The sequence below is a fragment of the Gopherus evgoodei genome, chromosome 2 (assembly GCF_007399415.2).
Source record: "Gopherus evgoodei ecotype Sinaloan lineage chromosome 2, rGopEvg1_v1.p, whole genome shotgun sequence".
Lineage (NCBI taxonomy): Eukaryota > Metazoa > Chordata > Testudines > Testudinidae > Gopherus > Gopherus evgoodei.
In genome coordinates, this window is record NC_044323.1 from 260,527,051 (window position 1) to 260,547,441 (window position 20,391).

Below are 20,391 nucleotides of genomic sequence, written 5' to 3' on the forward strand. Positions count from 1 at the left end.
GGAGCCCCAGCAGGGCAGAACCCCCTAGTCCCACCACCTTGCCACTGGGTGGAAACCCCAAGGCCCCCGCCCCAGTCTGGCAGATGGAGAATGGGGGAGAGGGGCTCAGTGAGCCACACTTTAACTATAAAAGAGCTGCATGCGGCTCGTGAGCTGCAGTTGGGCCACCCTGCATGTTCTCCAGGTTAACATTTCTTCAATTTTAAAGGTCCACAGAAGTCAATATCTGAAGGCAAGAATCCCAACTAATGCACCTATAACTTCTTAGCTTCAGACATTCTAATACCATAAGTCTAAGGGTATGTCTACAGTTCCCATGTTACAACGTGGGCAGTGTAGTCATGCTTTACGGCCGGGGGAGAGCTCTCCCGGCCATTTTAAAACACCTCCTCTTTCCCCCTGCCTCCCAATGAGGAGTGGTAGCTTTATCACTGGCAGCATGCTGGCGCTTTTCAGCACTAACTTTTTTGTTGCCTAGGGGTGTGTTTTGCACCCCTGAACAACTAAAGTTTTAGTGCTGAAAGTGGCAGTTTAGACAGCCTTAGTAACAGGGCTAATATTTTTGAAAGTTTACAGTCTTTCTCAGTATCTTTCATGGCAGCATAAACAATACTGTAGCAAACAAGTAAAGTATTCAAGTCTATTATCTTTTATTACCAAACTTAACACATTCGTTCCTTCACATTTTTAGTTGACTTGGTTACCTATATAACAAGGTTCCAGTGGGATATGGCCAAGTATCCAATCAAACAGTCCCTGAAGAATATTTCAGAAATAATTGCAAAGGTAAGATGACATATAATTCAAACTACATATGTATTGTGTTGCTTTCATCTTTGACAATGATTCTCAATTGTTTCAACTCTAGACTACCTATGAAACAAGAGATTTTCTCAAGGGTCACCTCACCGCCACCTATCACCAGTTCTATGACAACTGTAGTCTTTGGCTACAGCAAAACATACAATATTTATATCATATGTAAACAAAACTTGCTTCTGTGCTATGGGTTTGGCTGGTTGGTTGTGTCTTTCATTTGGTATCTGTGCTCTTTTTCTTCCTAAACCAAAATCTGTTCTCTCACCGTGTATATTCTCATGGATTTCAGTGGTATTACACAGGTTAGGGCAGATATGACCCCTTGAGTTGTTGCTTCTTGTGTTAAAGCAACAAGAGATTTCAGTATCTTCTTCCACTGTGTTAATAGCGCCAGGGTACTTTACAGTTTGTTTCTGTTCTCCTGTGTGGTGTGTGAACCGGCTAATGATGGAATTTGCACAAAAGAAAATCCAGAAAACAACAAAGCAGCTGTGCAGGTTGCATAAAAGTACCTCTTTAGTTCAGTTGGTCAAAATTCTCTGGAAACCCATAAAAGAATCATGAAGTAGGTTGCAGGTAAAAGGAAGACTCAGTGTCAGAAGGCTGACATGAGCTCTGCAATTATGGTGCATGCCAGGGCTGCCCAGAGGATTCCGGGGGCCTGGGTCCTTGGTGGCAGGGGGCCCCCGCTTCGGCGGTAATTCAGCAGCGGGGAGTCCTTCTGCTCCGGGACCCGCTGCCGAAGTGCCCTGAAGACCCACAGCGGGGTTCCGCACCGCCAAAGACCTGGCACTTCAGCGGCGGGTCCCGGGGCGGAAGGACCCCCTGCCATGGGTCTTTGGGGCACTTCGGCGGGGGTCCTGGAGCAGAAGGACCCCCCTGCCTCCAAATTACCACCAAAGACCCAGAGTGGAAGAAGGCCCAGGGCCCCACAAGGGTTTTCTGGGGCCCCCAGAGCGAGTGAAGGACCCCGCTCCAGGGGCCCCGAAAAACTCTGAGGGGCCCCTACAGGGCCTGGGGCAAATTGCCCCACTTGGCCCCCCCCTCTGAGCGGCCCTGGTGCATGCCTCAACTATTTGCAGATCACATCCTAAGATCCTCTGGTTTGAGCTTCTTGCTAAGTTTGTTATACCGGTATACACCATGTAGCTGATCCAGATTGTAACTGACACTTAGTTTGATGCACTGTTACGGAAGACTAAGTTCAAGATGTAGTAACTGTCATTTCTTAAATTAGATAAATAGCTTAAGGTCACTTTTTTAAATCAATAATCATCTGTGTTCCTAGGTGTGGTAATTAAACTTTCATGTATTTTGTGTCTTCAGTACTTTATCCCCGCTGGAAGTATGAAGGCTGACTTCTGGCTTTGATTTAAAAAAATGCATGACCTTAATATTTCATATGTGCAGTGTATTTGTGTTAAAATGTGAAACTATGTAAGGTCGTGAATTCTTCGTAAGCTTGAAGGAAAGAAGAAGAAATGAAGAGATTTGTTTCTGGCAGCTATAGTTGTAAAATGTTTATCCACTCCTAGATTTTAAACTCTGGAAAAAGCTTTACAGTAACTTCACTGGTAGATTTGTGAGGTGTCTTATTAAGCTGAAACTTGAGGAAATGAACTCTCTGAAATCTGTTACTTATCCAAGTACTCCGTACTTTAACAGAACCAGAAGATTTTGCCACTATGCCTTCTCTCATCATTAGTCCTGCAATGGAAATTAGATATAGAAACAATCATAGTTATAGTAATGTATCTGTCTCGAGGTGGAAGATGGAAATCACTTAGTGAGCTACACAAACGTAAGTGTAATTTCATAGAATCATAGAATATCAGGGTTGGAAGGGAACCTCAGGAGGTCATCTAGTCCAACCCCCTGCTCAAAGCAGGGCCAATCCCCAGACAGATTTTTGCCCCAGATTCCCTAAACAGCCCCCTCAAGGACTGAACTGACAACCCTGGGTTTACCAGACTAATGATTGCATTTTGGATAGCTCAGACCTAAGCAAGGTAGTGTACTCCATGATTTCTCTCCCCCACCCTTCTAGCCTTGGAAGTTGCTAAAACTCTTGCCCACTTGCCAAAAAACTCTGCATCAGAACCTTACTTTTGATTATTTTTATTTTTTTAAAGCCATTTCTACCCATTGAGAGTTACAGAGAACCTGAACTGAACAATGTAAACTGATAGCAACATCTGTTTGAATCTGTAGAGAACCTGAAACAATAGCCCTGAGGGATGACCAGTCACATTGATCTCAATCCAGGCTCCATGCACTTTGCAATTTTGCAACTGCATACCTGGGAATTTTCAAGATGGCATGAAATCTTGCCATTTTGCTGCACCCAGGACCAGACATCTTTTTTCTGTCTGTTGCCTTACCCTTCCAGGACCTGCCTACAGCAGCCTCTTACTGTACAGGAATTGCCATACTAGATCACAGCATGTTTCGTCTAGCCTAGAGGTGGGCAAACTCTGGCCCATGGGACTGACTCCTGCCCAGCCTCTGAGCTCCCGACTGGGGAGGTTAGCTCCTGGCCCCTCCCCTGCTGTCCTCCCACCCCTGCAGCCTCAGCATGCCGCACCGCCAGTGTTCTGGCCTGCCGCTCCTGCCAGGCAGTGCGGCGGTGTGCTGGCTCCAGCATGATAAGGGAGCGGGAGGTCTGGGGGGCAGTCGGGGGACAGGGAGCAGAGGGCAGTTGTACGGGATGGAGGTTCTGGGGGTGGTGGTCAGGGAACGGGGGCAGCGGTTGGATAGGCGTGGAGTCCCAGGGGGCCTGTCAGGGGGCGGGGGTGTGGATAGGGGTTGGGATTGGGAGCAGGGGGTTGGCTAGGGGATGGGGTTCCTGGGGCGTGGTTAGGGGTGGGGAATCATGGAAGGGGGTGGTCAGGGGATAAAGAGTAGGGGGTTGGATGGGTCAGGTTCTGAGGGGGGCAATCGGAGCAGGACATGGGAGGGGGCAGATGGGGATGGGAGCCAGGCTGTTTGGGGAGGCACAGACTCCCTACCTGGCCCTCCATACAGTTTTGCAACCCTGATATGGCCCTTGGGCCAAAAAGTTTGCCCACTCCTGATCTAGCCAATCTCCTGTCTGAGAATGGCCAGCGCCAGATGCGTGAAACCTCACTGTAGGCAGTTGTAGTATAATCTGCTCCATGTGAAAGTCTCTTGCTGATTCCCAATAGTTAAAGATTAGCTTAAACCCTGAGGCATGAGGCTTTTATATCACTTCCAAAATACCTTTTGCATTAAATACAACTCTGTTCTCGTTTACCATATTAATGTCCTAAAAAACTCTGAAGCTTTCCCCGCAAGAGGGAATTAATTTGATCACAATGCATGTTTCCTTCACTGTTCCATGGAGTCATGGAGCAGGGACTTGAGAAAGAGTCCAAGTCCAGCCCACAGCCAGGGAGCAAAGGAAACAGAAGTGTAGGCTGGCAAATTAGGCAACCTGAAGACCAGCTCAGCAGCTGAGGCCTGGGGAGCCAGTGAGATAAGCAGCTGAAGCTGACTACAAGCTCTCATGTTCTCTGGCACATAGGGAGAAAAAGGGTCTGAGCTGAGTCCCCAGACATAATCCTAGGAGCTGAGACTGGGTCCGGGGCACCTATTGCCAGTAACTAAAACACCTAACCTTGGAAGCAGTGATGGTAAAAAATAATGAACGAAGTTTATATCAGTGAGTTTGACTCTGAGGAATACCTCTATTTTTTTTAATGGGGGGAGAAGAATGGGAATGAAGGATATTTATGGCAGTAGAATCATTAATTTTGCTGTGGGATTCAGTTTTGTTATCTCAGGGTAGGTTAGGAGTCGGGTGAGGGGCCTGGATATAATCTTTATATTAACATGAGGTCCCATTGCTCAGACATCACTGACTTGATATTCAAGAACTGAATGGTATTTATAGCTTATTGTAGTCCCTAACTATTTATATACAAATCCATTTTTGGTTAATGTAGTTGCTAAATAACAATCTCTCTCATACCATGGTAATGACAGTGGTATAGATATGTTAGCAGCAGTGGCATTGGAACAATTTTTATAGAGGGGGTGCTGAAAACCATTGAACAAAACTGTAAATCCTGTATATGATGGAAACTATGTCAAGCCAGGGGTTGCTGCGCACCCCGACCATCCTTAGCTCTTGCACCCCTGAATTTGATTCTGATATTGAGCAAATCTGAGTCTAAATAACTTGGAAGGGCTGCTGCCAACTGAGGTGGAGTGTTTCAGGAAGTGAAAAGCGTGATGTAAGGGGGTTGTTGGAAATATTGAAGAGACTTGAACATGTAGTTTCAGTTGTCACATGGTTACAAGCTCCTCTTTCCTCCTTAGTTTAGCTAAAATGATTGTTGCCTTGTGGCAGCAGCCATTTCCACTATTCACTCTTCATTGAATACCAGTGAAATCCAACTATAAGCACACATCAGAAGATTGCCAATATTAGTGTGCTTATCAAACTAACTAGCCTTGGCATTCAAAAGTTCTGTGATCCATTCAGAATACAGCACATAACTGTCAGTGACAAGATACCATTCTACTGTGCCCCCAGCTATAATTTTAAATGGTTAAGTCTACGTTTTCTACCTTTTTAATAGAATGAACCCCTTTAATAGAACTGTTATAAAATCAGTGTTTTCTTTTGACAGTATCTTGAGTAAGCCTTTGCCTTTCTGTGGCAGTGGAAGACCATTATTCTGTGACATTGTTTCATTGGGATTATGTGTTAATTACCCCCCAGTTACAATGCAGTGGGTCTTGGGACTTGCTTTCTAAGAAACTTAAATGCATTTTTATCTAATTTAAGAATTGTAGCTTAAAAGGACAATGATGTTTGTAGTTATTGGATATTTCTGCCACTTTGGTAATACAGTAATATTTTAAATTTAACTGGAAGCAAAATCGGCAGTCATTTTTGTAAATTCTAGTTGAGCTGTAGTCTAAGTATCAGATTAGTTATTGCTTATAAAATCTATGGCTATGAAAAACATCTCATGAAATAGCTGGTGATAATAGTATGAATGGTTCGCCATGCAACTGTTGATGTTCCTTGTTACTGAACAGCTGCACATCTGTGATATTGTGTTAGGCCTTGTGTAAACAGACAACTGGTTGTGTCAAAACTATTTCAGATTTTTTGAGAGAGGTTGGGAAGAGCTCTTAAATGAATTTAAGCTGTCTTGAGACAAAGTCAATCTCAACATCATTTGAGTTTTTTCTTCTTTCTTCTATCAGTTTTTCTTAAATGATGCACAATTAGCTGTACAGTATTCTTCCCTCATGAAATCACAGGAAAGGATTATGGGAGGGGAGGGGAGGAGGTTTATGCCTAGAAATCCCAGCAGATCCAGGAAAAATGCCAAATGCACTAACATCGTTGGCTGATCATCGTTAATGGCTGTCTTCCTAAGCAAAGGTCACATTGGCTTCTAGCTGTTAAAAATGATTCTACAAGAAGGGCATTTAATGTAAAATATTTTTCTCTCTGAATGGTAATGTAGATGTATTAGCTCTGCCAAGTGAAGTGTGTTTGGAATGTTTTTAGCAGGTCTATGTTTAAAGACCATGTTACTCAAAGGTCACTAGTAATTGCAGATACCACGTCTCACGAGCTGTTAAAAAAACAAACCAACTTCTCACCTCTGCTTTTTCAGATTTTTATGGCTGATGTAATGCTGTCCTCTTAAAATCAAGTTGGTAATCGTACCATATTAAATGAAAGGCTTCTGGGGTTTCAGTTTCCAATCTCAGACCTTAAGAGAAAGTTGTTAGATTACAACTACAAGCAGTTTTTTTATGCTGTGTACTGTTTCAGCCACCATGCAAATAAAGACATAGCACTTAAGAGCTATTCCATTGTGTTTATATATTACAAAAAAAAAAAAAAGAATAGAATAGAATAGAATCAGTGATTTGATTTTATTTTATTTTGTTCCCTTGGCTGCTGGTAGGGGATGTTCCAGTGCCTTGGATCAGAACAGAAAAACCTCTGGCAACAACATAGGCCCAAATAAAGGCACTACCTATTAATGAGGCATTCATATATTGTGTAATGTATATGTACCTAGATACTTGAGATAGAAGCAGTACAGGAAGATTTTAGGTTTAATTATAAGACTAGAGAGGTACACTGTACTAAGTCCTTTTAGGCACTTGAAGAACTAAACATTTTTAAATCCATATGCTTAACAGACGGCCAACATGTAGAGCCTTCCTAAATTCCATGTGATAAGGGAATATCTATTTTACCATCTCTTTGACAAAAATCTCAAAAGATCATTAAAGGTCCACAATGACTTTCTAAATCTTAAAGGTGGAGTACAAGGTATGCGTGGCTTTGAGTAGCCATGGAGCAAGTTGGCGATTCTGAGAGACTAGACTTCTAGTTACAGACATAAATCCTTAATAGAATCTTATAACAAGATGGCCCTGAGATGGGCAGAGAATCTGTCTGTAATGCCAAAGATGCCTTATATTTGAAACTAGCACCTAGGCTAATGTAATTGGGAATAATCAGACCCAAAACAGTGAATAAATAAGGGGACAAAATAGTCTTGGAGGAAAGAAAGAGGAGTTAAGACGTACTCAATTATCTGTAGCTAATGAAATAAGTCAGGCTCTATGATTTTTAATTTTGAAATGCTTTGATTTTTAACCAGTAATAATTACATTGGACGTGGCCCAGTGCAATTTCAGCACAAGCCAAAATATCCTATGGCACTCTTTACTAAATGAAGAAAACTCTCAAAAAAACATGCTGAAACAGGCCTTCCTCCCTCACCCTCTCCTTTTTAGTTATAACAAACTGCTGCAGACCTGCAGCAGAGATAGCTTGGTGTTATGCCAAGATATGAAACAGGACTAAAACTTCGTAAATGAAATTGGCAAGTGACTTTCTGATGCAAACTTTGCTACATCTTCCCTTCAAAGCGTACAGTTAGGGAACTGCTTAGTTTAAAACACTGGTGTAATATAAACATGACAATATTTAGAATTGGAACATAGGAATTTTCATACTGGATTTAGACCCAGTGCCTCTAGTCTCGTATCTTGTCGGACAGTGTCCAGTGCCATATCTTCAGAGGAAGGTATAAGAAACCATACAGTAGGTAGAAGTTGTGTAATCTGCCCACATTCATGTCTCTTCTTGACACAGACTAGCTTAAACCCTGAACATGAAGTTCTATATTGCTTCCTAAAAAACTGTTGTTAACTAGTGTAAGTCTGGATATCCATGTAAATGTCCATTCCCTTTTTGAATCATACTAAATTCTTGGCCTCAGTGACATCTTTTGGCCAAGAAATGACTTGATAGAAGGAATAATGATATGATTAGAAATCAAGGTCAAGAGGGAGGAAGTTAAAAGTGTACAGGGCAACATGTTTGAGCTGCCATTAGTGGACAGGGCAACATGTTTGAGCTGCCATTAGTGGACAGAAGAGTATACGGGGATATATTGGGAAGGGGATGAAATATGTTCACAGTTCCCTTTTTTTTATGATACAAGTGAAGATCATGTGTTAGAAAGTAGTCTGTTCACTACTGGCAGTTGGTCAGTTCCACTTAAATGGATGAGAGTGTTTTATGGCAGAAGAGTTGTGGTAAACTGTTTCTGCGACTGTATTTTGTAAAGCGTTTTTAGACATGTGGTGCACTATAGAAGCACAAAGCAAAATGGATGAACAGTTTCGATTGCGGAGTCTCTGAAAGTTTCTGGAATAAATTAAATATCTTGTAAAGATAGTTGACATGAAAATACAGATGAAATATTATTTGGTAAGGGGAAGGTGAGTGAAATATGCATCACTTCATGACACTTCTGAAAACAAACAGCATGTCAGCAAAGAACTTGTGGTTCATAAACAGCAAGTCTATATTACTTTGGATTTCCTTAAAGATGTTTGCAATGTGTTCCCAGTTTCAGAACTGTGCAGCAATACAACTTGTTCAGTGCTTTGTTTTTCCAGTTTTGTCAAATTACTATTTACAAATAAAACTTTTTTTCTTAGAGGCAATTTAAAAAATAATTTGTTTGCTAAATTTACCCTTTTATGAGACTTAAAGTGAACAATTGATTTCTGAATTTTGTTTTTTTAAAGGGAGTAACCCAGATTGACAATGACTTAAAATCAAGAGCATCAGCATATAACAATCTGAAAGGCAACCTTCAGAACTTGGAAAGAAAGAATGCGTAAGTGATTTTAGACCTTGCTAACAGAGCACAAAAAAATGGCAGTTGAACTGCAAAGTGTTGGTAATGTGAATATACTACATTTTGGCTTGGTAGATTTTAGAGGTGTCTATGTTTCAGAATTCTGGTGTGTCATGACACTTAGCTTGTTTACTGAGGTGAACAGGCCTAAAATAGCAAATTTTTTTATTTATTTATTTTTTATTTCACAATAGTTATTCACAAACATTATTCTACTTAAGTAACGCTACTAATTATGTGATTCTGTTGCTTTTGGTTTCCTTATAATTAAGTATCTACCTAACCTTCTCTTGAGGAAGCTTCCCCTTTTATTATTGTTGTCTGAAGAAACCAGTTAATATTGAACTTGATATATTCCTCAAGTACAAACAGTAACAGGCAACTTGTCCCCAAAAACCCAGACTAGTTAAGCAATGTAGACACGATGTCTTAGATGGGTAAAGATAAAACTTAATGAAAATAAGGAGTCAGAATAACTTTAAATAACTGAGGGTAACAGTCTGTCCTTCCCCTCTGTGTGTGAAAGGTCCTTAATGTAACCAGACTATGGTGTTTTCAGTGTGGAGGCATGCACTATGGGAGGGTATGCCCAGTGGCTATGGGCTACATACAAGCCCTAAGGATACATTTTTTCAGAAGTGATTTAAGCTTCGTACTTTTGCCTCTTAAGTCATTTTTTAAAATGGGACTTAAAAACACATAATTGACTTAGAAACTTTTATTGCAAACCTCCACACCCCACATATGGACTGGTCAGGAGCCTCAGCTGCTGCCATGCCGCATAGGCTATAGTAGTGACAGTGGAACCACTGATAACTCTTGTCTTGCTACTCTTTCTGTAACTGAAGTTTTTGTAAGTGCACTCTGCATACTAGTAATTTAGTTCTTAAGTGAAGTACTTACTAAAATGTTGTTAACCAAACACTAGAATTTATCCAGACCAAGTTTAAGATTTGAACTATACACTTACTATAGCAGTTTTTGTTCCTCTACAGGGGAAGCTTGCTAACTAGAAGTCTGGCTGATATCGTAAAGAAAGAGGACTTTGTACTTGATTCAGAATACTTAATTACATTGGTGGTGGTTGTACCAAAGTAAGTAGTCTCCTGGTACCAAATTCTGATAAAAATATAATCAAAATGCAAGCAAAAATGTAAGTTATCCAATATGTTTTGTTAGAGGTAGGAAAGGACTGTTTATAGTATGGCTTTTAGACAATTTTGAGACTGAAAACAATGTAACCCAAACTTTTAGATGCTCACCTGTGGCATAATAACCTTGTGTGTGGATTTTTCCTCACTGTTGCTATCTTATGGCTTTATCATAGCGGGTGCTCACTATCCACAAATTCCACTGGAGAAAATTTTGGAATTATGCCTTTAATGTTTTGTATGAAAGGTGATGCCCCTTTTTAATGTTACAAAAGTTGTCCATATAAAATAATAAAATCTGGATGAAAGCCAGGATTTCTTTCCTAATTTTCCTAAAAGAACTAGTCACTGATTTGCCTGGTAATTTCAGTATTAGCTCGTACCACTTAACATAAGCTTTTTTTTTTAAATACATTAATTTTAATACATTAAGGTTCTATTTAGTTTCTTCATCCCACCTTCTCAAAGAGCTTGAGCATTGCCTTTAGAATCGTGTACAACCTCTAGCAATTTAAAGAATATTCCTTTCAGTAGTCTTGTAATCTCACTAAGTCTTCTAAATGAATTCTCTGACTGGCATGACGGTCAAGAGGAATTGTCGGGTACATACTGAGTACTGTATAGATAACTTTTCAAGTATTAGCTTCAAACTGAAAATCTCCCCCTCTGCTAAAAAGTGCTAACCTAGAAACCCAAATAATCTTTCTTTTTTATTATTATTTTTTTAGAGCGAACAGGGTGGAAATAGCAGGCTGAATATTTCTTGAATCAAAAACTAAGGAAACTCTAGGCATTTTGTTGTGCTGCCTTTACGTCACCAGGCTATCCATTTGGGACGGAGAGTAGATGGTGGTCTTCTAATTTACAATATATATGCACAACGTTACTAAATAGTAGTTCACTATTCAGTAAGAATTAAGTGTAACACCATAGGAAAGGCAATATTATCTATTCTACTGGCAGTAGCAAAAGAGTGAAAGTAAAGACTCATGGATTGTATTTTTCCTCCTGCATTTGACTTATTTGGACTTTAGGCAGGTTGTGTAGGGATGGGTTCCTTTCCTGTAAACAGGAGTGAAATACCCACAAATCCATCATATTAATTTTGAGTACTGGGGTGCATAATGTCTCTGAAAAGCTGGTTCTTTATCTCTGTACTTACATTTATCCAGCTCCTAAAAAGAGGTGTAAATATCTCATAGGAGTGTTCAGAGACTTCATTGAACAATGTCTGTCAGACATTTGGAGATCCTCTGAGAAGTGTTAAACATGTAATTATTAACTTCATTGTGTAGCTGTGCCTGATTTTAAGAAAAACGTTGGCTTTCACTTAAAAAAAAAAAAGCCGACTTCATACAATACACGTAAACTTAAAAATAATATGTTTAAAGATCAGATACTATTTCTCCTTAATTTATCTGAATTTTCATTTGAGTGTTTTATTTGCAATATGTAGTACCCTGAAAAATAGGACAGTGGGCCAGTTCCCTATTTCATAATACTTTCTGGTGTCCTCCAACGATAGGAGGGAAACTTGACTAGCAAGAGGATGAAACAATTTTCAAATACTCCTGTGGGCATCTTAATATTTAGGGGTTCTCTGCCTGCCCCTTGTGACCCATTGGATTTTTACCATGGCTTTATTGTTGTAGCACTAAACTTGAATTATAACCTATTTATTCTGTAGGTCAAATTACAATGACTGGGTTAAGCAATATGAAACATTATCAGAGATGGTAGTTCCACGATCCAGCAAGTAAGTGCCTTTTTTATGATTCAGCTTTTCAGAATTAAATCTTTGATTTGCTTGAATTGGGTTTTAGTCACGCACAAGAGTACCTCTTGACCCTAAATCTTTAGGACCTTTTATTTTTAATTGGGTTTTAATTGCTGATTAGTAATTGATTATTAAGTCATTACCTACATTCTTATTAAATAGTTCATCTGAATTTAACTCCAAATACAATATTCTAAACTTTAAGATTCTCTCTAAAGTCTATAGTTCACAAAGGTGTCAGTCAGTCCCAGTGTTTATAAGGTATGGACTGAAGAATTGAAGCAGGAAAATTAAACTTGTCCAGATGTGTTGTGTTAGTCCGGGCTCCAGTGTCTTTTTTAAAAAACAAACAAACCTACCACAGGGTCACTGTGTTGCCCTTACTAGAAGGGCTAAATCATTGGAAACCTGATGCAGGATGAAGAACGGGGATGCAGATGGTTCTGGGCAGGGGATAGGATGGAGATGTGTAGTATTGGGTGGAGATGAGTAATGTGTTTTGGCACTCTATAACCATGGAGGTCAGCACATTACCTAGAAAAAAATGTGTGAGAGGAGGCAGAGGGTACTCTATGTGATGGTGTAGAGGTGACTATTGTGTACTGTTTTGTGGGTGGTGCAGAGAAACAGGATGGATTCTTGTGAGTGCAAATCCTGGATGTGAGTGCAGTGTGTGGGTGTTGGGTTGATTTTGTTGTTGGGGAGAATATTTGGGAACATGCTGGAGGATTGGCTGGGGGAAATCCAGTGATCTTTACTACTTTACAAAAGTTTTCTGCGGGAAGGGGGCATGGGCAAATGCATTTTCCTTTGTCTGCAAGTCATATTAAGCAACACTGGATTTTTTAAGAGTGCCTGGATATGTGGTAAATACTTTTTAAAAAACAGTCCTTCCCTTCAAGAGCTTACAATGTAAATTTAACACAACAAATGTTTGTAAAGACAAATGTGAGAGAAGTGGTGGGGGAGAAAACAAGGGCAACAATAATATAATGTGGTAACTCAAGCGCATGCAGTCTTGATGCCTAACTTCCAGTCCTTTCAGTTTTGTTACAATTTCTGCCCCTTATTACTTGTAGATGGAAGTGAGGATTTTTTAGAGGGATTTGAATGTGGCAAGGGAGATGGCTAGGCAAACAGTGTGTTTCAAGTGTTAAGAGCATTATAATTAGGTAAAATTCCCATTTCCTATTTGAGGCCTCATTTTCCAGAAGTTTCCTAGTCGATTATTTTGATAATTAGGTATATTCTTGCACATTTTGCTCTTAGAGTTAGGGATGGGTGGGTGATGTAAATCAGGTGGTTGAGTGACATCTCAGGGTTGAGTGACAGATTTCCTGGCGGTGGGGAACAGGCTAGATCCTTCTAGCTGTTCACTCCAGACATTTTAGCATTTGAGCTTTTAGAAAGATAGCCACATTGTATTGAGATGTTAGCTGGACTCCTTTAGAGCACCCTTTCCAAGATGGCTAACACAGCTCCATGCCACCCAGCCACCTACTCCTCATTCACTGTTACCTCCTCAACTCTCTTGTCCCTCTGTACTTGCACCCATTTCCTTTCATCTGAAAGACATCAAAGTAAATGTGACTGCTGAAAACTCTCATCACTGCATATATTGAAATGAAATCGGCTCAAGTTCACTTCCAATAAAATATGGCTTTAAATTGGAGAAATATCCAGTTTAGCACAGCTAACAGTTTTACTCCAGAAGGTATGTGAATGTGAAATGTAAAGAGTTCCTCTCTTGTTCAAGTATGACAGAGGCAAGTGTGTGAGCTACAATTACTCTTCTCTAATGTAGTTGAACTCTGGAAATTAAGCAACAAAGAGTTCTGTGGCACCTTATAGACTAACAGATAGAAATTAAGTATTCTGGGTGCGGTAGGGTTGTTCTAGAGCCATTCATAAGCAACTAAATTGATCTTACCAGTTCTGAGTGACCACAGACTAGAATTTTGATTGTGATGCTTCATAAAGGTTCTCAGCCTGAGAATTGTAACACTTTTTTTTTTTTTCTTTTTCTTTACCCAGTGTTCTTTCTGAGGACCAGGATAGTTATCTGTGTAATGTCACCTTGTTCAGGAAGGCAGTGGATGACTTCAAACGCAAAGCCAGGGAATACAAGTACGGTCACTTCTTCAGATTGATTTCCTATTTAAGAGTACTCTACACAGCCACTAGCGGTGTTTTTGCTCCTCTCCAAATGTAGGTTTATGGTCCGTGATTTCCAGTATAATGAAAAAGAGATGAAAGCAGACAAAGAAGAAATGAACAGACTATCTACTGACAAAAAGAAACAGTTTGTAAGTTGGTATAAACTAAATATTATTTTGGACAGAAATTACAATAACTGAGCATTTAAGCATGAAAAGGTCACTGCTGCAATCATCCTCAGACCATGAAGCTGACAACAAGAGTTCTTTTCTCTGTTACATCTGCTTTTGGTTTGAGACATAATGCTCAAAGATGATAATCCTTGAGATAAAGGTATACTTCAGTTGCATGTAAACTGTTTAATTCTTTTTTGATATTGAATAAACTCATCAAAATGGTAACTTTGTCCCAAAAGGACTTTGATAATATGTAAGTTGTTTCCATTACACTCATGCTATGGGTCCCGGCTATGAACACCAGTTAAATGCATTGTAGCCTGCCTGAAAACATTACAGAAGGAAGCTCATAGCATTACAAAGTCTTTTATAAAATATACAACTATGTCTCTAGTCCAAAAACATTCATTTAGAAAGAATGTGGTGTCCAAGCAGAAAGCTAAAACTCAATTCTCTCTTTTTAAGTAGAAGAAAAAACACACATTAAGTTGTCCTCCTTCAGTGGTACAATATTCCCAGCCAGATCCTTAGCTCTGGCTAAAGAAAATGAGGATGGGGGTTGAAGTGGTGCTCTCTGTGATCCCCTGATCTTGGGGCTGCTCTGTAGTGGGTCAATCTAACCCAGTGACATGCAGACTGAGGCTCAAGAGCCGTGAGTGGCTCTTTAATGTGTCTCCTGTGGATTTTTGCAGCATATATTCAAACACTGTGTGATTTAATTTTTACTTGATCTGAGTTATTAACCAATCACGATGCTTTCACTGTTAATCAGTTGTAATTGATAAAATGATAATACGTGGTCAATTATTTTGCTGTGAGAATAATATACTAATCTTTAAATATGGATATATAGTGCTATAGTAAATTAAAAAATGAATTCATACTACTCTCTCTTTCTTTTGAATAATGTTGATTGCTAATTTGGCTCCTGAACCACTGAGGTTTCAGTATCACTGATCTAACCTGTGCCTGCTGCCAGCAGACCTAAGGGGCCATTATGACCCTAGGCATTCCTTGTGCATAAGAGAGCCCTGTCCATATCCCCTATACCAGCAGCTAAGAGGAGTGACATTGGTTCTCTGTGAGGACTCTATCCTATCCATGGATCTCCCTATGCAAAGAAGATCTTAACAGTATGGTTTCCTGTGTTTGGGGCTGCTTCTTACCGTTGGAGTAGAGCAAAGCAGATGAGGCATGACTCAGGATGATTGTTCTAATTTTCAGAGTTAATAGATTTCTATGGGCTAAAAGCAGAGTAGCAGAGTGATTATAAACTTCACTAATAGTTATTTGGCTATTCTTAAAAGTCCAGTGTAGTCTGTCAACCCAAGTGCAGTTTTCATATGAGATCCCTACTGTACTTTCTCTATACTAAAACATTTTGGAGTTAGCAGTCCAGTGCCTACTCCTCCATCCATACATTTTCTGTTTATGTTGTAATACCACTTTTAACACTGAGTATCTGTTTACACAAATTTGAATAAGGCTGAATCTTTATTTAGGCTTGTGAATAACCTCCTGTCTCTTCTCCCCTCTTTCCTCCCCCTCAATCCCTAACAGGGACCTCTGGTTCGGTGGCTGAAAGTGAATTTCAGTGAAGCATTCATTGCATGGATTCACGTGAAGGCATTACGAGTTTTTGTTGAATCTGTTCTAAGGTAAACAGATTTGGAACTGAGTTGCACTGTTTTTCCTAGGTTTTTAAAATCTATCTGTAGCTACATGTAGATAACTGCGGATCTTAATCCATGCACCATCTGGCTCAACTCATTCTGTAGTGTTCTTGGAGGTGCTCTTGCCCTACTCCTTCAAGCATCTTCGGCTCTCTGGATATTAGAGCAAGAGGTCCTCACTAGTTGGTAATGGTTTGCTTTAATTGCATGACTTGTAGAAGAAAACTTTCTAGACTTAGAAACGCAAGCAATAAATAAAGTGATTTATTCAAGATACACAGAGAAGACAAGCCACTCATATTAGTCATTATTAGGTAAACACAGTTTAATACAAAATTCTTCAGGCTTTGAGGCATACAAAGCAACCCAAGACTCCTCATAATAGTAACCACTAGTTCTCAATTGAAGTTTGCAGCTTTCTAAATTGGATAGTTACTGAAAGCTTCTTGATACTACATTTATAGTAACAGAACAATGTAAAGAATAAAATGAGGTAAATAAAGGAGCAGTGTTAAAAGAATGGCAGGGATTGGTAATAGAATCATAAGTTAATTTGATAGGTCTTTTCCACAGCTAGCCCATCCCATACCTATGCAGGCTTGTTACTTTGGGAGACAATGTGAGTAAGGAAAGTAAGATGAGACACTGGAATGAAAATGAATATGCACCTAGAGAAGTTAAAAGATGACTGTGAGAAGGGATTGACAAGAAGGGGGGGGCTAACCTTTCCACAAAATCACACAGATGAGATCTTTCAACCTAGGTAAATTACTTAGTTGCTACCTCAAGAATTAGAAGTAAGCTAATTGAAGTCTTCAAAACTTAAAAAAAATAAAATAAGGTGGAGGATGAAGCTTGGTAAGAATGAATATGGGAGTTCAATATTGACCATGGAAGGATTAAAAAAACAAGTGTCTAAATATTAGATTACTCTTCTTATTTAACATGAAATAAAATTCTTTTCCAAGGTTCTCAATATCATGAAACAGTAAACAATATAGTCTTCCAAAAATTAAAAAATAAGCATATGTTTTATTCTCAAGAATCAGAAAGCTTTAGCAAGGTCTCTTCTCCCAAAAAAGTGGTATAGCACTATCTGAGGTAAGAATGAATAAACTCTTACGCAACTTTAAAAAAATCTCATTAGCATCTGTCACAGCTTTCTGCTTGCTTCCTCAGGTATGGTTTGCCAGTTAATTTCCAGGCAATGCTCCTTCAACCCAATAAGAAAACAATGAAGAAACTGAGAGAGGTTTTGAATGATTTATACAAACACCTTGATAGCAGTGCAGCATCTATCATTGATGTAAGTAACTTGTGTAATTTTTATAACTAGTTTTTATGGTGTCCAGGTGCCATCCACATTCAGCCCTACATTGATTAGTCCTTTCTTAAAACCAAGTGGGAGTGGTCTGCCTCACTGTACAGTGTTAATCCTCTAAAAGGAATTGCTTCATGAGAAAGAGATGCAGGCTTCTAGGCTCTTCTGGATGCTGTCAACAAGCTCCATGGATTGTCTTGGGGCAGGTCACAAAACATGTTTCAGGAGCTGTTTTGTTTTTTTTAAAGCTCGCCCTCTCCATTAAGTACAACCATTCCTCATTGCTCTCCTCCAGTGCAGAGGCCATTTAATCTTAGTGGCATTAATTCAGTGGAGTTCTCCAGATGCCTTCTGCATGGGTTTTTGCAAAAGAGGAAGTACTAAATTTACAACCAAGTCACCTGAAGAGCTGTTTCTATGTTCTTGGGGACTGCCGGGGGTCCAACATACACTGTACAGTTTTTAAAGCACCTTTCCATGGCCACTATACCATCGTGGGCACAGAATAAGAAGAAGATAGAACTTTAAATCAAATGGGTTGAGAACAAATGCCTTCAGTCAAGTTTAAACTTAGTTTAGAATTAATCTCTAGGCACTTCATAACTTTTAAGCACAAATAATACAGGAGATAGTATTTGCCATCTCCAGTCTGAGGGATTGCTTCTGTTTATTAAAAACAAGCAAAGCATACTTTAGTTGGCAGTTTCAGTACAGATGCAAAGGAGTAAATTAACATGAAGTCAGAATTATCCTTTCCACCTCTAGAAGCCCTCAGTGCAAGGGAAGCTTGCGCTGCTGCTGCCAGTACTGTACTTGTTCTGTGTCTAGATAAAACTTCAGTGTCCATAACCGTTACCGTTCATGAGCAGTTGACATTAAAACAAGCCAATGTCTTGAGAGAAAAATGCATGTGAAATGTGGAGTCCAATCAAATAGTCATGAAAATGTTTCAAAAATTCTTTTAATGTAAGAAGTCAATGTTGATCAGAAATAGGGAATGGAAAATTATATTTAATCCTGTAGACTAATTTTCAGACTTTAGATCAGCTAAATTTTCTTCCAGTACAATTTCTAAATTTGCAGAAATATTAAATACAAAAGTTTTAAATGAAATATGCATGTAAATAAATCTAAATTTCATTTACACTGATTTTTCAGTTTCTCCTTTAGATTTCTACACTTAAATAGTCAGACAATACTGCATTACTTAAATATTTCTATATTAAGGAAAATCCTTTAATACAAACTATTGTAGAGGTGTAGCAGTAATGCATGTGATTTGCTGAAGATTGTGTGAAACTGGGAAAAAGAAACAAATAACTACATTTTTGCTCCATATAGTGATGCTATGGTAACAAAGCCAAATGGCATGTATTACTTATGCTAACCTACCAGTATTTTTTAAAGGAACATGTTTTTCTCTATCCATCTTAGTTCATTTTGGGAAGCCTGATGACGCATTATCCTTTTCTTCCTTTACGTTTACATTACCAGACAAAACATAACCCAAAGTTTAAAATTCAAATAGTTTTTTGATTTTTTTTTAATTATTTTTTTTTTACGTTTTGAGGTCTGGCATGACTAAATGTTTGACTATGTCATGTAATCTCCTGAATGGGACACTGACAAATTATATTGTAAAATGTATAGTAATTTAAAAAAGAGAAAAACCATACAAACCTTGTTTCACAGGCAACTATGGATATTCCAGGCTTAAACCTCAGTCAACAGGAGTACTACCCATATGTGTACTACAAGATTGATTGCAATTTGCTGGACTTCAAGTAAACGTTTCCTTATCCTGACAGTCCTCTGATAGTGTTGGTATAAACAAACAGAAGTGAGGTTGAAGTACAATGATACTTTTAACTCTGTTAATCCTATGCTTGCTTCTTACTCCCTTTACTTAGGTGAATTTTCCCCATGGTGGTCCATCTCTTGACATTTTCTTTTAAAGAAAAGTGTAGGTATTACTGCTTTTAATCAATCAAGTCTGTAAATGTATATTGAGAGAATGAGAGTATTTATAAACAGTCATTTATTTAAAGAAAAGGGTCATTCCTCTTTCATATAGTGATTGCATTAATTTCATTTACCATTGTTCATAAAGACCTTGTTTACAAAGGAAGATAGTGTAAACATTTATGCCATTTTGTTCTCTGTATTTAGTAGATACACAGATATTAACATTGTTATTGAATTGTGATGTAAAGTATGTGATATTGATATACAGTCTGTGCTTTCAGAATATTTTAAATTACAATCCATAAGCACTGTTGGAGAAAATAAAAATACCTGTGCAAATGTATGGTCTGTCTTATTGTGATGCATAGAGCTGTAAAAATTCTCCTGCCAAACATTAATATAGCTAATGTAAAGATGTGATATGCTGCATCTGACAGTATAGAAATGCAGTTTTCAGTTTAACACAAATATTTGATGCGAGGTAAACTAAAACAAACACCTGCATTGTTGAGAGAAGTACTGGAGCGGGTTTTATTCCTATAATTTAAAGTTCCATGTGTGAATATATATACACAACTGCTCTTAAGGTGACAGTCATAGCATAACTCTCTGGAGGAGTGAGAGAGACATAGGCTTCTTACACTCTGGGCCTAGTCAATATTTCTACTCTTATATATACGTATTACTGTGCTTTCACTTATTTGCAACGGTGGCTACTCTTATAATGTAGCACCCAAACTTCTAGAGAGAGAACTGCTACTTACCCTATATCTTCATCACAAAGACAGCATCCTTTTAATGCTTGTCGGAAAGAGTTTATTAACATTTCCAGTAACTGTTCTCAAGACATTTGTATTTGAAACTGTATCTTCCACTCACTGTTTCAACACTGATGGATTCCAAGTACACCTCTACCTTGATACAACGCTGTCCTCGGGAGCCAAAAAATCTTACTGTGTTATAGGTGAAACCTCATTATATCTAACTTGCTGTGATCCACCAGAGTGCGCGCCCTGCACCACGCAGAGCACTGCTTTACTGCGTTATATCTGAATTCGTGTTATATTGGGTCGCGTTATATCAAGGTAGAGGTGTACTGGATTTATAACATTAAAGCTTATTGTAGTCATCTC

At 38.9% G+C, this 20,391-nt stretch overlaps 1 protein-coding gene across 5 annotated transcripts in view; it reads left to right on the plus strand.

Annotated features, from left to right (window-relative positions):
• The window catches only part of ATP6V1C1 (ATPase H+ transporting V1 subunit C1), a 42,308-nt gene extending 22,707 nt beyond the window's left edge, over window positions 1-19,601 (plus strand). For all 5 annotated transcript variants that reach the window (XM_030553632.1, XM_030553633.1, XM_030553636.1 and 2 more), the window contains 9 exons: window positions 692-786; window positions 8,926-9,017; window positions 10,034-10,132; window positions 11,877-11,945; window positions 14,001-14,093; window positions 14,179-14,272; window positions 15,860-15,957; window positions 17,152-17,278; window positions 18,986-19,601. In XM_030553632.1, coding sequence (XP_030409492.1) covers window positions 692-786; window positions 8,926-9,017; window positions 10,034-10,132; window positions 11,877-11,945; window positions 14,001-14,093; window positions 14,179-14,272; window positions 15,860-15,957; window positions 17,152-17,278; window positions 18,986-19,081 — 863 coding nt within the window. In that variant the 3' untranslated portion in view covers window positions 19,082-19,601. The remainder of the gene's footprint in view (window positions 1-691; window positions 787-8,925; window positions 9,018-10,033; window positions 10,133-11,876; window positions 11,946-14,000; window positions 14,094-14,178; window positions 14,273-15,859; window positions 15,958-17,151; window positions 17,279-18,985) is intronic.
• Window positions 19,602-20,391: the final 790 nt, after the last annotated feature.